Source organism: Haliotis rubra, unplaced genomic scaffold (genome assembly GCF_003918875.1).
Source record: "Haliotis rubra isolate DU_JTF1 unplaced genomic scaffold, ASM391887v1 Scf107, whole genome shotgun sequence".
Classification (NCBI taxonomy): Eukaryota; Metazoa; Mollusca; class Gastropoda; order Lepetellida; family Haliotidae; genus Haliotis; species Haliotis rubra.
The window spans coordinates 2114404-2131554 of record NW_025764970.1 but is presented as its reverse complement, the minus strand read 5'-3'; the positions used below and the strand labels follow the sequence as shown (position 1 = coordinate 2131554).

The window sequence follows — 17151 nt, the reverse complement described above, 5'->3', positions numbered from 1 at the left end:
CTTCATCTATGACTGGTGATGACATTGTTGGTCAGCTCCAACAATGGTGTATCGACCAGGCGGCCAAGTCCGCGTCCGACCTCAAGAGGTTACAAGGCCAGATGGAAGGGAAAATCAAAGACCTGGAGGGTAGAATGAACAACCTGTCCATAAATATAGCGACACAGGTTGCATCTGATGTAAACCTAAGGCTCGAGAACTGCATGCAACAAACAAAAATGGACTTACAAGATTTCAAGTCCGAAATTTATCAAGAGGTATGTAACATAAGGAATAGTACTTTTCTGACACTCAAGATTATAACTTCATATTTCATTATAATTACATGTACCACATTATTAAATAACAAACCTTATTCACCCTTCAGATCAAGACTGCTGTGAACGAAGCAATAAAAAAGGCCCTTCTAAGAGCAGCGAACCCAACGGGGATCACAGTGGATGACGAGCAGCCCTCCACGCCGCTGCCGTGTGAGAGCACACCCATGCCGACCAACTCGACGCCACTGCCAGAGTGTTCCCTGGTAGAAGAACAACAAGCCGAGCCTCCAAGAGAAACAAGGTACAAATTGTGGCAACGAATGACTTGTGAAGAAATTCAGGAGTGGCGCCAAGTGACACTATGACCATGCTAAACCTAATGTGAAAAATAGGCTTATATTAAGTTTGAATATTGATGGGACCTGTCATTGGATATTGCCTGATACATATGTTGGAAGCACATTTCTGGTGTACCCCGCCATGATATTGCTGGAATACTCCTAAAAACGGCGTAAAACTAAACTCACTCACTCACTCGCACATATGTTACAGTATTCACGTTTATATTATTTACAGGTTTGTACAGTCAATTGACGACATACCAACGGAATGGCACGCGACATTGTTACCCTTCCTGCCAAAGGAAATGCCGATAAGCGAAAGACTGAACCGTGTGCAGGTGGCATTCTTGAACTTTCTGATCAACAAGAAAGACCTTAAAGGTAATAAGGAGAGTGCAAATTTCGTAATTAAGGAGGGAAGAATATTGAACTTGTGGAAACCACCAGGAATAAGCAAAAGTTTCCAAGAATACATGTCGCAAAACATTTTAAATATCACTAAGCGGGCCAAGTTGTGTCTGTCTAGGCGCCACATTGACTTAGACAAAATGAACTCTGACCTGGAAAAAAGAACCAATTCCTTGCTGGACTTGCAAGCCTTCAGAGGACCCAGCAGAGGAAAAATGTATGGAAGAAGCAGACACTGGCATGGAAGTGTAAATTCTGGTTAAGAGAGTGATTAATATACTACCCATCAAAAGTTAAGACTCACTTAAAGCACCCACTATATGTTGTGTATAAACACGTGGTTACATCAAAGATGGATTTCTCCACTAACTTGGGGGAACCAACTGCAAACTTTATGCAGATGAATTGCACTAGGATATTGCATGAAATTGGTAAAGAGCAAGTGCAAATATCGTGCATGTGAACAGCTGCGTTTTGGTGTAAAGTTTTGTTAAGAATTCGCCAATTTTCACTGATTTTCATCATTAAATGAACTCTTGACAATAATCTTTTCAACGTTACGAATATGTTTTGCAATACATCAGTTCATGTGTAAGCAGTACCTTTAAACAGAATGGAATATTTTCCAACATTTAGTTTAGAACAGTTGACTGAAGTAAGTGTCTACATTTACACTAGTGAGTCTAAACTTTTGATGGGTAGTATATATACGATAAGTATTATTGGATATGAAATATGGGTTTTACTGTGTTTTCTGATTATTTCATGAGAATGTTTACTTAGGAGATAAGCCTACTGTGTTGGAAAATCAGAGGTATATAACGAAATTACAATAGCTCTAAATTTGTCATTTGAAACCTCACGCTACGCCATTATAATTTCGTTGTATACCTCTGATTTTCCATTCTACCATGATCATTTTATGAACAATTCCAGTTTGAACTCTTTCTTTGGTTACAAGTCAATACGTGAAGCGGCCTCGCATTCCAATCTCAAGTGGCATCCCCCGGAAAGGGGTGATTGTTGGCAAACCGTCAATAACTAACAAACTCCAGATTCAGTAATAACAAATTACGTTTTGTTTTTTCAATGCATTAATCACAAATCATTAAGTGATAAGTTGGAAAACATATTTCAAATAGGTTTAAAAAGCTTGGTTCACATTTGACAATTCCACTGTAGACCCTTCCCTACAAGAAGAATGACAGCAACCTCATGGCCTTGACCTTTTCTCGGATTTCTGTGTTTTCTGATTATTTCATTAGAGTGTTATCTGTGTTTTCTGATTATTTCATTAGAGTGTTTACTTTGGTTTCTGATTATTTCATTAGGGTGTTTACTGTGTTTTACGACTATTTCGTTACAGTGTTTACTTTGTTTTCTGATTATTTCATTAGAGTGTTTACTTTGTTTTCAGATTATTTCATCAGATTTTTTGCTGTGTTTTCTGATCGTTTCATCAGTGTGTTTACTGTGTTTTCTGTTAATTTCATCATATGTTTTATGTGTTTTCTGATTATTTCATCAGAGTGTTTGCTGTTTTTTCTGATTATTTGAGAATGTTTCATTAAAGAATAAATTATTATTCTAAAAAAAACCTGTCTACGGTTGATATTTCGCACCTATATTTAAAACGTTTTTCCAACCAGAACTAAATATTTATCGATAATGAATGACATATAGTTTAAGAACAATGTTCGTAAGATATAGTTTAGATTTGTTATGTTTCATGATAACTGAGGGTGGAGAAACCGATATGGAGAAAGACGGTTGATATTGTGCTTTATGTAACGTAGGGATAGAAAATAAAATTCAATTGACACTAATATGTACTTGTTATCATGAATTATGACAGAAATTCACATCAGACCATTTTCTTGCAAAGCAACCCCTATAAACATAAGTAGGGTTAGGTGAAATATGAGGTTAGGTTTTGGGGCTAGGTTTTTGCTGAAACCATAGGTTACATCCAAAGCCGATGGTTAGGTTTCATGGTGAGGTGTTTGGTAAGACCATAGGTAAGTCCCAAAAATGACGGTTAGGTTTTTGGGTGAGACCATATAGGTTAGACCCAACATGACGGATTGGTTTTTGGGTCAGGTTTTGGGTAAGACCATAGGTTAGACCCTAGGTTAGACCCAAAGAATACGGTTAGGTTTATTGGTGGGGTTTTCGGTGAGACGATAGGTTACACCCCAATATGGCAAGAATACATGACACCTTTTATGGATAACAACTTCTTTTTATTCTTTACACGATGTTTAAGAGCTAATTCTTGCTCATTCATCAGGTGAATGCTGAGTGAGTACAAAGAGTGGATAAGATAAGATAATATAAGATAATAATGGCATAGTACAAAGATAAAAATGTAGTTACAAGAATGTACAGATATGACAGTTATGCTTTTTGGTCAGACCATAGATAGGGTCAGACCCAAAGATGGCAGTTAGGCTTTTTAGTCAGACCATAGGATAGACCCAAAGATGATGGTTAGGTTTTTTGGTAACACCATAGGTTAGAACCAAAGATGACGGTTAGGTTTATGGTCAGACCATAGGTTAGAGAAAGTGTTATGACGGTTAGATTTTTTTATCAGGTTTTAAGTGAGACCATAGGTTAGACCCAAATAACACAGTTAGGGTTTTTGGTAAGACCATAGTGTAGACCCAAAAATGGCCGATACCACAAACCTAACTGTCAGTTTTGGGTCTAACCTATGGTCCGACCACAAACCTAACCCCAAAACCTAACTGTCAGTTTTGGGTACAACCTACGGTCTGACCACAAACCTAACTGTCAGTTTTGGGTCTAACCTATGGTCTGACCACAAACCTAACCCAAAAACCTAACTGTCAGTTTTGGGTCTAACCTATTGTCTGACCACAAACCTTACTGTCAGTTTTGGGTCGAACCTATGGTCTGACCACAAACCTAACCTCAAAACCTAACTGTCAGTTTTGGGTCGAACCTATGGTCTGACACCATAGGGGTAGACCCAAAGATGGCAGTTAGGCTTTTTGGTAAGACCCTAGGTCAGACCCAAATTGTGATGCATTGTGAAACAATAGCAGATATGTAAAACAGAGTTCATTTGCTTATAGGTTACAGTAACCTGGAAACTTTTCGCTTAAAGGCTTCATAGCTTCTGTCTGGGATATCCTCGATCCTGCATTGCTCTTTATAGAGACAGTAGCTATGTTTTGCCATTTAGAGTTTGTCATCGGCTTCCAAGCCATGCAACAGACTGAGTTCATTTGAAGACCAACGAACTTTGCCATCAGCTGGTATGTGTCTTACTTCTACTCGCTGAACATTTTCTTCGCTCGTTGGTTCTTTGGGTGGTGGAATGATATTTTCACAATTACAATCCTCTGGTGCCACACATAGCATTCTTGAAAAGGCTTGTGTGTAGTAAGTGTCTTGATTCAATCTCTTGCACAATGAGCTGACAGAGTACTGTTGCTCTGTGTTCAGTGGTGATTCCTTGAACGACATTATTGGAAACACTCCAATACCCAAATGTGTGTTCCCAGATAAGACGTGCATTCCTCTGTGCGTCATATAGTCGTACAGCAGGGAAGTACAAAATTCTGATAAGCCATTCTTTAGAAGTTCGTTCACTTCCAATTGTGGATTGGTGCTCAAACGTTCCAACACTGATAGCCATACCATTGGAAATTTCATGGACTTGACATGGGTTATTTTGTGGATGATTTGATTTACAGTAACAGTACCGCACACTGGCGGTATTGTGGAATGACCCTGAAGCTTGTGTACAAACTCTTCTTGTCGCATGCAAAATTTGTTGCCCATATCATGAAGATCTTTGAGTAAAATTTCTATAGCTCGTCTACCAAGCACAATGGGGCTGCCAATGAGATAGTCACGGAAACCAAAACATTTGATGATTTGTCTTTGGATGACTAAGCTTGTTGTCCAAATAGATGGGGTAGGGCACGATGACTCGGCATGCATGCATGACGTTGGTGGTTCCAGAGCTAAAAAGCCTAAAGCATCTGTTTTACTTCGTGTGGGATGGCCTAGTCCCAACCCAAGATTCACTGAAAACTGTGCAGATCGGAAGCACAATGGATAACAGTTTCTCTATGGCGAGTTCAGTTTGAAAAGCCTTCCATGTAGCCATACAGTTGCCTGTATTCTTGTACAGCTGTAACAGAGTACACAGAGATCCAGTAAGATGCAGTCCTACCTGTTTAATGTAGTAAGCAAGAGTATCTGGGAGGAAGAACGGGGTGATTATTGAGGGATGCTCAAGAAGACGACTTAAATGGGAAATATCGAGGTAATCTTCAGGTCTTACATTTTCGGTATCATTTGGAATAGATGCAACGAATTCAAGTCTGCCAACAAGACAATGAAATATGGATGTATTACTTTCAATGACTTTCAAATAGGCATCTGAATACATTTGTATAAATTGCACACTCTGGGGCTGGAGGCACACTTTTCGCAGTTCTCCTTTGACATCCATATGCCTTCCATCAAGATTGGACTGAAAGTTGGCACTTTCATAAAAGGATAGTGCACTTGTCATTGTACCCCTGTCACCAACCAAATCCTGTAAGCCTGTTCTTGACCACAAGATGTCGATTCCTGTGTTGGGACAAATGTTAACGCTAATATGAGCAGTTATTCTGGTTATAGCTGTAGGTGAAGTAGTGGGAATGTTGAATCCTACACTTGATTTCTCACCAAAGCGAAAACTTTTGGAAACCTGGGATGGGTTCTACAGAGTTTATACAGTCTTGCAAAATTTCCAAAACATGCCTTTTGTCATCAGGCAATATGGTCAGGGTTCTCAAGTCACTAAAGTTATTTTTCTTGCAAGTGTTCAGTGCTATTCCTGTTGATGAAGCATTAAGTAACCTCTTTCTAAGGTCTTTTTAACATATTGCAACACCTTGTATGTTGTAGTAGACATCCACTGGAAATCATAAATGATGGATTGCTTGTGGTCAGAGCCGGGTACTAATGCAAACCAATATTCCCATCCATGCTCATACATCAGCTGACTTCCACAACAATGATGAAATGTTTTCAATTGTTCAGATGAAAATTGGGGGAAACACAAATGTTTCTTCAACTGGCTTTATACTGGCCATGTCAAATGGTCTAACCTAGGGTCTGACCTGAAACCTAACTGTCAGTTTGGGGTCTAACCTATGGTCTGACCTAAAACCTAACCCCAAAACCTGTCAGTTTGGGGTCTAACCTAGGGTCTGACCTGAAACCTAACTGTCAGATTAGAGTCTAACCTATGGTCTGACCTAAAACCTAACCCCAAAACCTAACTGTCAGTTTGGGGTCTAACCTACAACCTAACCTAAAACCTAACTGTCAGTTCGGGGTCGCACCTCTAACCTGAAACCTAACTGTCAGTTTGGGGTCTAACCTACAACCTAACCTAAAACCTAACTGTCAGTAAGGGTCTAACCTCAAACCTAACCTAAAACCTAACTGTCAGTTTGGGGTCTAACCTACAACCTAACCTGAAACCTAACTGTCAGTTTGGGGTCTAACCTAACCTAACCTAAAACCCTAACCGCACCTAAAACCCTGAAACCTAACTGTCAGTTAGGGGTCTAACCTCAAACCTAACCTAAAAACCTAACTGTCAGTTCGGGGTCGCACCTACAACCTAACCTGAAACCTAACTGTCAGTTCGGGGTCTAACCTACAACCTAACCTAAAAACCTAACTGTCAGTTAGGGGTCTAACCTCAAACCTAACCTAAAAACCTAACTGTCAGTTCGGTTTGGGGGGGTCGCACCTACAACCTAACCTGAAACCTAACTGTCAGTTCGGGGTCTAACCTACAACCTAACCTAAAAACCTAACTGTCAGTTAGGGGTCTAACCTCAAACCTAACCTAAAAACCTAACTGTCAGTTCGGGGTCGCACCTACAACCTAACCTGAAACCTAACTGTCAGTTCGGGGTCTAACCTACAACCTAACCTAAAAACCTAACTGTCAGTTAGGGGTCTAACCTCAAACCTAACCTAAAAACCTAACTGTCAGTTCGGGGTCGCACCTACAACCTAACCTGAAACCTAACTGTCAGTTCGGGGTCTAACCTACAACCTAACCTAGAAACCTAACTGTCAGTTCATATTGTATCTCAGAAGATCATTTGAACTAGGAGTCTTCATCAATTTTTTTTCTAGAATTATGTTACAACCATTGAAATTTGCAAAACATGTACAATGACAGCATACACCTAGGCCATGTGGCAATTGGTATTAGAGTAACAACATTGTCATGCAAGTGAACGTTTAGGGATAGAAAGTTGTTATGTTCAATTTCTGACCATGATATTTACGGCCGCTAAGAGTAATTGACATAAAAATGCTGTTTACAAAAGTAGGAATACATCTGTTTAACTTCAATAAACACAGGGCATTACTAAAACACATTGACATACCTGCAATTGTAAATTCGTGAGCAAACACTCACAGGAAACCAGACATTATTGCTGCTTCAACAAAATCCTGTCTGTAATCCATTATGCTGTGGTAAAACAGTAAAACAAGAATAATCCACAGCAGAGTATATTCCAACATTCCTTAGCTTCAGTGATGAGAGTGTGCAATTGTAAATTCGTGAGCAAACACTCAAAGGAAGCCAGCCATAATTGCTGCTTCAACAAAATCTGTCTGTAATCCATAATGCTGTGGTAGAACAGTCAAACAAGAATAATCCACAGAAGAGTCTTTTCCAATTGTAAATTCGTGAGCAAACACTGAAATGAAGACAGCCACACTTCCCACGATCCAACACAAAATGGCAAACTTGGAAAACTCTAGAAAAGCAATTCACACCACCATCAGTTATCGCCCATTGAATCATTTTGGGAAAGAGTTATGTCCCCTTAATGCCAACAGTGGCATCTATCCCCAACACTAACCCCAGTCTTACACCCAATCCTACACCTCATGCTATCCCCAACACTACCCCCAGTCTTACACCCAATCCTACACCTCACGCTATACCCCACACTAACCCCAGTCTTATACCCAATGCTACACCTCACGCTATCCCCCACACTAACCCCAGTCTTATACCCAATGCTACACCTCACGCTATCCCCAACACTATCCCCAGTCTTATACCCAATGCTATACCTCACGCCATCCCTAACACTAACCCCAGTGTTATACCCAATCCTACACTTCACGCTATCCCCAAACACTAACCCCAGTCTTATACCCAATCCTACACCTCACGCTATACCCCACACAAACCCCAGTCTTACACCCAATCCTACACCTCATGCCATCCCCAACACTAACCCCAGTCTTACACCCAATCCTACACCTCATGCTATCCCCAACACTACCCCCAGTCTTACACCCAATCCTACACCTCACGCTATACCCCACACTAACCCCAGTCTTATACCCAATGCTACACCTCACGCTATCCCCCACACTAACCCCAGTCTTATACCCAATGCTACACCTCACGCTATCCCCAACACTATCCCCAGTCTTATACCCAATGCTATACCTCACGCCATCCCTAACACTAACCCCAGTGTTATACCCAATCCTACACCTCACGCTATCCCCAACACTATCCCAAGTCTTATACCCAATCCTACACCTCACACTATCCCCAAACACTAACCCCAGTGTTATACCCAATCCTACACCTCACGCTATCCCCAACACTATCCCCAGTCTTATACCCAATCCTACACCTCACGCTATCCCCAACACTAACCCCAGTCTTATACCCATCCCTAACCCCTAACCCCAACCCTTGAGGGGTGTTTGAAGCTATCACCGTGTTTTGGCCAAATCAGGGAGATTTTACGGGAACTTCTTTCAGTTTCTATGCTAAGGGACACAACTCTAGTTAACTGTTGACATTGGAAACGTGCGTCGGTGGAAGACAGGACGCTGAGAGAGGTGGCGAGAGAGGCTTAACGAGCCTAACGAAATGGCAGCTGTATGTTTTCAGCATTACATCGAAGCATGCACCGTTTGGAGATGTTCGTGAACTTATTTACTTATTATTCTTGTGTTTTGTGAGGCAGGTAACTAATTGCTTGTTGACATGTAAACACCTGTTTCAGTGGGAGACATGGCAGCGAGAGAGCTACAAGAAGGAGAGGTTTACTGATCCAAACGAAATGGTAGGTGTATGGTTTCAGTATCGCATCGAAACAGGGACTGTATTGAAATGTTGGCTTTGCTTTGTGAACCGTATCTTCGAGAGAATCGCTGCTGCAGCATCCCGTCACGACCATAACAACAAGCCATCCACCATCACCTACCAAGTGCTGTGCTGTGAACAAGTACACCAGCTCCAAGAAGAAAGTTCACCAGAGCTTGTACTTACATACAACGGTCCTTTTCAGGACCACCCAAATACAGTAGAACACGGATATAACGAACACCAAGGGACCAAGAAATTTAGTTCGCTATATCCGTTGTTTGTTATTCACATTTGACTGCCATCTTGGATTGTAGAGATGTAGAGACATGTATATGCTGAGGCTACAATTCTTTATTCTTGTACATGTACATTGACATAACATTAAAATTCTGAATTGATCATTCACAGACATTAGCTGGAACATGTTTAGCAATCACAACAATCTCAACAATACATGTATATAACTTAATTACGTTTAACAAAGTCCACAATTTTGCTCTGCACACCACGTCTTGCAGACTTCATTTTGTCAACTGCATCACAGACATCTGCAAGAGAGTTGAAGATAGAACTATCTGTACCTTCACAAACAAGTAGATGACGTAGTCTCTCTAATGCTGCATTGGCCTCAGCAAAGGATGGCTTCGGGCGAGGTTCATCATCTTCACTATCAGAGTTGGGAGCGGATGTGACAGTGGGCGTGGCAAACTGCTGGGCTACTGACATCACAATCAAGTCAGTCAAGCTTTTAAACACGACATGTTTGTTTTGTTAATTAATGAATGACCATCAAACAATGTTGATTCGCCGCCAACAAGGTTGATGTATACCGCTAAGTGGCTGAGCTGACACTGAGCTGACACTGAGCTGACACAGTGAGTTCGCTAATCACATCGTTAATTGGGTCTTGGGGGTAGTAAATCAGTTTGCTACAGCCGTTAATTCGCTGCTCACGAGTTTGTTATTCGCGTATAATTTTAATGATATTATAAAGGACTATTGACGGGACTTTTAAATTTGTTCGCTATATCCGTTTGTACGCTATATCCTTGTTCACTATATCCATGTTCTACTGTATAACAAAAGAATACTTGAAACGTTGATTAATGAATGAATGAATGACAGAATGAGTGGGTGTTAATAATAAATTCATTATATTAAGATCGTCAATGGACCTGAACACACAGTCGTCCCACACCTATACATGGAGTACTTAAGAACAGGTAGTACGAATATATAATAAATAGTACTTCCAACAAATATTGGGAGTAAGTACTATGTACAGACAATGAGCAGTGTGATGCGTCAGTGCATGTACTGTTTCTGTGGGCACCCTGCACACTCTGATAAGACGGCACGAGTTGTTCCCCTTGGACCGTATGAGAAAACCTAGCATTCCGTACTGGCCCCGTGCATGACTCGCTTTAAAAGAGCACAGAAATAGTCTATGTTGATGCTCGACGGAGGTGGTTATACCTGCGCACGCCTACTGGCCATACTTGGCACATCACTACAGATGCCATCAGACAATATCATACCTAAATAGGAATAGGATACATCTACATGCTCAGAAGATACAGCGTTTTCCTGGATACTACGTACCCTCGCGCGTCATTTGCATAGCACAGAAATAGTCTATGTACATCCTCGACGGAGGTCAAGTAATTATGGCTGCAAAGTGACCCTATTTGGCACATCTCTACAGATGCCATCAGACAATAACATATCTAAATATGAATCTGATACACCTATATGCTCAGACGACACAGCGTTTTCAATCATACTACTGTCGCCCAGGAACTGTGGATTTGCTTTCAAATAACACAGAAATAGTCTATGTACATGCTCGGCGGAGATGGTACCTTTATGGACGCACACTCACCATACTTGGTACACGACTACACCTGCCATCTAACAATATCATACCTAAATATGAATCTGATACACGTACATATGCTCAGACGATACAGAGTGTTTAGTGATACTACTGTGGCATGAACAGTGCATGATGTGCTGTAAAATCACACATACATGCACGAGTTGTTCCCCTTTGACCGGTAGTGAAAGGTTGGTTTGGTGAACCGCTCTTTCACTTTTGCGACATAGCTTTGGACATAGATTTGGATCGTATTCTGAGGATGTTTTCAGTATTACAGTGGATATCTTATCTATGTATCGTCCAGTTCATATCGTTTGGATAAAAGTTGTACTTGTATCAGTATGTTTTATTATTTTGCTTATCTTATTGCGTTCAATACCCCGACTCTACATTTATTGCAGATATGGCGTCATATTAGTAAGATGATTCATAGCAGTAGCATAACTACAGGAGGTGAAAGGCAAGGCTAGGCTTGAGATCATGACATCAATGAAGGAACCCAAGTATGCATTTGTAATCGTAAATGGGTGAATGAAAATAAGCCTGACAGAAGGAATAAATGAGGTCTCGTTTGGCATTGTTTTATGGCTTGCTCACTAAGACATTCGCGTGTGTGTGTGTTTGAATAGTGTGTTTAGGGCTCATTGCCTCTGTTTAACCCTGACCCTGATGAAGACTTGGCGATTTCAGGACACTAACTGTCTTGACCGTATACCCACGAACAACTGAGATGCAGCCTTTTAAAGCCAAGGAGCCCACACCGTTGCTTGCAACTCTCTATTTTTGTGCCGCATTTCTTGCTTTTCCTCGGGTTTTCAAGCATTCTTTTGTGAAGAGGACCGTTCTGCGTCTTCTTGGAGACAAGTACATCCTGGATGTTGGGGAGGTTCAACCACTCCTCGTTGATGGAGTACAGCTGCACATGTCTGGGGAGGATTCTGCTTTTCTCTGGCGGCGTTACCTGCCAAATGCACAACATCAGCGCCCACCTATTGCACATTAAGTGTGTGGAGAGATGCAAAACGATTAGCGAGAGTGTGATCATGATGGTGATGATGATGATGTGATGATTACAAGTTTAACGTCGGCTTCTGGCTGAGACCAATGTGGCCATGCTCAAGCTTCTGTGCCCTCGCCACCTCCTCACAATATACATGTAGCCGAACTGTATTTCACTATGCTTTACTTGATTATGTAACTACCACCACACACACACACACCACCACCCCCACCCCTCCAGCCCCCCAGTTATATAAGCTTTCATTTTAGTCATAACTAGCCATTAACTAACTATTACTGCGTTTTGTTCACTTAGCCTTCATAACTTCTGCTGTTTCACTTTATTTTTCCAATGTTATGTTTGTAAACGTTTCCATTCAACATTAGGGTAACTTCCCCTGGTCACCACCAGACATGATCTCTCTGGCAGATCTGGGACAGACTGAAAGCCGTCGCTGGTAGTTTTGACTCTATATAACACGCGTGCGCGGACCTCTGAGAAGACAACCAAGCATTACACTTGCAGTAGTATATACAGTTGGGGTATGAGATCACTTTTGCCAAAGACCTCTGTAAAGCTTTATTTCATAGATAAAGCCTTTATCAGGCCCCGATCTCTTCCCCCCAGTGTATATACCACTTTTGAATCCCCCAACCAACTTCCTGGTCACTATGGCCTTGAATCGCTACTTGGGTGGCAACATGGTGCCGTGAGGTATGATCAACACTTCCTCTCTGACGACCACCCTCGGCGGCCGTCTTTCAAGTAGTACAGGTTCGGCTCGTCGTCTTTGATGTCCACTTTATCTATGCTGTAAGTCTTGACCGACCATGTCGGGTCGGTGGTTCATTTGCGAGTGTCTCCTTCGTGTTTCCTCGGCTGGTAGAGGTACCTCACGAGGGCCCTGTCGGGTATCTGTTTCTCCTTCCCACGCGATGGTGCAGCCGGTTTGGCCGTCACTGATTTCAGTTTGAAAGCGTCAGCCGGTTTCTTGCCGGTGAGACGAGTGGTTTCGTGGTTGATAGCTGACACCACTTGAGGTAGCCACGCTACACTTTCTGTCGATCGTCTCCCAGGTTGGCCATCTCTCTCGCATACTGATGCCCGAAGAAGCGCTCGGCCAAAGTCCTATTGAATCTCTCTAATATGGCTTGGCTGCGATGAGCTCCGGCCGCGCCACGCCTGACTTGGACGCCGTGCTTGGCTAGCAGTTGTGACACAGCACCCATGAACTCCCGTCCGGGATCGACTTGCAGCTCTGTGGGCCATGCCAGTGGACTGCACTTGTATATGCGCTTGAATCCGCGGGCTACCTGGGCCGAGTCTTTCGTGGTTAAGGGTTCGGCTTCTTTGTAGCCACGTCAACGACAGTTAGGGCATACTTTTACCTCTTGTCGTGGGATAGGAACAGGAGGTCGGCCTGGTGGACGCTATTGGGTATGTCAATGCCGAACTTTCTTCTAGGCACGTAGGGTGGTGACGGTAGGTAGATCTGCCACAGGGCTTGTTTTTCCAGCCACGCTTTGGCCTCATCCGGGGATACTCTCGCCATTTTGGCAAGCTTATGTATGGTGCTCGCTCCTTTCCAGTAACCACGCGGGCTGTAGTAAATAGCCTCAAACTTTCTCTGGTTCCGTGACATTGTATACATACGGCTATGTCTTTGGTTCAATTTTCTCATGCCCGTACGCGACGCGTGTTGATTCCATCGGCGGCTATCCAACGCTTCGTGTCCATCGGCGACAGGGACGTCTTGTTTATCCTCAGTCCGTATATCCTGTGCCCTTCGCTTCTCAGAGTGTTCATCTGATGCTTGAAGGTGCGGGCCCTGAACAGGGCCTCCTTGAACCTGGCGTGTTTGATGTGTTGTTTCACCACGTACTTCTTGACACCCTTCGCCTTCCGGATCTCGCTATTGTCGGCCTTCAGGATGGAGTACATCTTGGGCCTCAAGCCTATGTACTCGTCGATCGGCGTGCCGGCACACTCGCCCTTCATCTTACCGAGGACCTTTTTGTTAACCGTGCTTTGCATGGCATGGTCCTTGGGGTAGTCACTGGTGTCGTACAAATGGATGTGTTTTGCCATGTCCTCGTACACATCTTCAGTTCGAATCTCCATCAGTAGGGAGTCCATGTCCGTGTACAGCACCTCGCACCTGTCGCCGTTACTGTTTCTTGAGCTCGTTGTAGTAAAAGTCGTATATCAGGTGCTTGGAGAGGTCGAGGATACTCATCCCAACATAGACGGGTCGGTTGAATTTGATGTGGCTCTTCCTCATGTGCAGGGCCACCAGGTCGTTGGTGAATATCTTGCTCCAGTTGAATGCCGGGCTGGCTATCAGTCTCCTGAGTTTGTCTTCCTTTTTCAACTGGACCAGCTTTATGGTCACGCATTTCCTCAGGTTCTCCATCGTCTTACCGAACACCGAGTTGTTCATGAGCTTGTACACTGGAAAAAAAATGCATGTTTCCAAGCTTGGAAATGTCTTGGAAAGATGATGTTTCCAAGACATTTCCAATCTTGGAAAGATGATGTTTCCAAGACATATCCAAAATGGATACATGAGATATCCATACGTTTCCAATTATTGGATATGTGCACAAGGGGAGATAACTGGTGGGTGATGGTAAATGTACGCCGAAACACCTGACCCTCGTTACTTGATGAGCGAATCAAGGCCGTAGATTAACCAATTAACAACTTGATAGTCATTAAAATCAGGCTGTTTGTAGCCTTTATGACTATACTGGTTGGACCACTGAATAATATCACGCTACAAAATGAACTTGAACAGCAACATTTTCAGGTTATCATTTGCGCCTCTAAACATTGAATGAAATAATTACTATTTATGATGAAATGGATCAGAGAACATTATAATGGCATAAATGAGGCTTTAATGACTCATGTAATGGTGAAATTAAAATTATATAATCACTATGACATTGTTAGTTTACTCATGGCTGAGACACATCAACCTGGTACCGTAGATTTATATGTAATACGTAAACATTCAGTATTTCTTAGTACCTGAGATAAGATTACACAAATTTTCAGTGAGACGTTTAATCTCAGATCATTTTGTTAGGTAGCATTCACTAAAGTAAAACTTCAATAGATCGGTCATTGGCACACTGAAGCAGATTTCACTTATACTGCATTAAACAGTATGGGGGATACATAAGGCATCATACCAAGTATGTGGTAACAATACCCGATTATTGCATACATTTCGATGTACATCTTTCAGCATAAACAAGTTGGTTCAACTTGGTTGTATGTTGATTAATTTCCAATTTTTATATGTCCACAAGGGAGATAACCGATGGGTGATGGTAAATGTACGCCCAACGACCTTATCAAGGCCGTTAAGATTCACCAATTAACAAGGCCTGCTGTCTTGTTAATTAGCAAGTGAACAGTTAAAACAGCCTCTGAAGGGATAACCAGTTCCCAGTTTATATGCCTCTTACAACTTCAACTTCTTTATTCTCATAAAACCACCATCGGTGGGTACAAGAGCATTTAACTATACAATATTTACAAATGTGTATACATATGGACATGCGTCATGATGATGAGTTATTTATGTAACAATTTATACAAATGAGAGATAAAAGTGATAGACAGTTGCTAAGTTTAAAATTGACAGGTGATATGACCTTGCTAATAGTTGCTTAGCTTGCTTAGCTTTGATTTTCTGTAAGAATTAAGTGACGTGCATTTAAAAGATAATGAAATTCGTCACCAACTAAGTTGCAATTACATAGTCTACATAATCTTTCTTCTCTCGGTATGTTCTGCCATCTGCCAGTTTCGATTGTAAGATTTTAAATTTGAGGTTCTAAACTTCAAAATAGGGTCATGTATAGATTTTGGAAATAGAAGGCATTTTTCAAAAGACAGTGGGTTTTAAATATTGAATATAGAAACCCCTTAGGGCTGGAACGTTTATCTTCTTGCCATCTTAGGATAACTTGATCTGTTAAAATTCGCTTTGCTTTTAAACGAGGGACATCTTGCATTTGGTTTTGTGGATAAGGTTTTAGTTTCTATGTGTGAACGAGGAACCTGGCATTTTAACCGACTGAACTTAAAGGTCACATGCAACAAAAAAATCGAACATAATTAAAACACAGTTTTCACTTATTCATGATATATGCAATGCATTGCTGCTTAAGAAAAAACAAATAAACAAATTATAAGCCCATAATCGCAAATCAAAAGTGCAATATTTTATACTTCGGTTTACTTCTCTCGAAACGAAGCAGTCAGTGATAGCCAGTCTGAGCCAGTGTGCGTGCACTCAACTGTAACGGAGATGATTTTATTGACTCATTTACCTGTGTTTATGGCCCGATACGCGTTAAGTTCAAATTGCATGTGGTCAGTGATTGAAGATGTGTATTGCATATTGTCATTAGCAGACAGGCAGGCAGGCAGACATATAGGTGTTAATGAAACAGACATTAAAGAGTTTTGTTTTGTAATCAATATGTTATTTTAATAACGAGTAACATTATTTACTTCTTTGTGTAGGCCTACATATAATCAGGATATATGCATCTTATTTCCAAGCTCCGCGAACTCTATTCACTGCGCATGCGTTATGAGAGCAGCGCAGCTGTTGAAACCAGTTTTCCCCAGTTTCGGGGAAATTCAGTGAATCGTTTGAACTCCGATTTCTCGGGCTTTTTTTAATCAAGTGTTTTTTAACAACTTATAAGTTGAATTTGCATTTTTTATGATTTGTTTCGGTAACTCCATACCAAAAGGTATCAGAATCTGCAAAGTTGTATTTTACGTTGCATGTGACCTTTAACATTGTTCCATGGTCAATATCGCAATATTGGCGCAATGGTAGTATACAGGAGTTTGTTTCAATTTTTGATAGCCCCATTATTATGCAAATAAAATTATCAAAAAATGAATAAATAATGTCATGCTCCTCTCAGAGGGAGGGAACATAGTTTATATAATGATTCTTATATTTCCTTGTCAAAACAGAATTCACAAATCACAGATATTTTGTGTGGGTTTGTGCGCATAATTTAATATATCATCCAACTTGATAGTAA

The 17151-nt window shown here is 41.5% G+C and overlaps 1 protein-coding gene across 1 annotated transcript; it reads left to right on the top strand.

The window, feature by feature from the left end:
* Positions 1-8: 8 nt before the first annotated feature.
* Positions 9-8223, top strand: LOC124279883 (extensin-like). The gene is made up of 4 exons (XM_046715756.1): positions 9-257; positions 368-561; positions 837-982; positions 7913-8223. The coding sequence occupies exons 1-4, from the start codon at positions 9-11 to the stop codon at positions 8221-8223; spliced, it is 900 nt and encodes a 299-aa protein (XP_046571712.1).
* The last annotated feature ends 8928 nt before the right edge of the window (positions 8224-17151 follow it).

Coding starts and splice junctions, on each gene's coding strand:
- LOC124279883 (XM_046715756.1), top strand. CDS start 9: ATGACTGGTGATGACATTGTTGGTCAGCTCCAACAATGGTGTATCGAC. Junction 258..367: donor AGTCCGAAATTTATCAAGAG/GTATGTAACATA, acceptor TTCACCCTTCAG/ATCAAGACTGCTGTGAACGA. Junction 983..7,912: donor CAACAAGAAAGACCTTAAAG/GTAATAAGGAGA, acceptor TAATGCCAACAG/TGGCATCTATCCCCAACACT.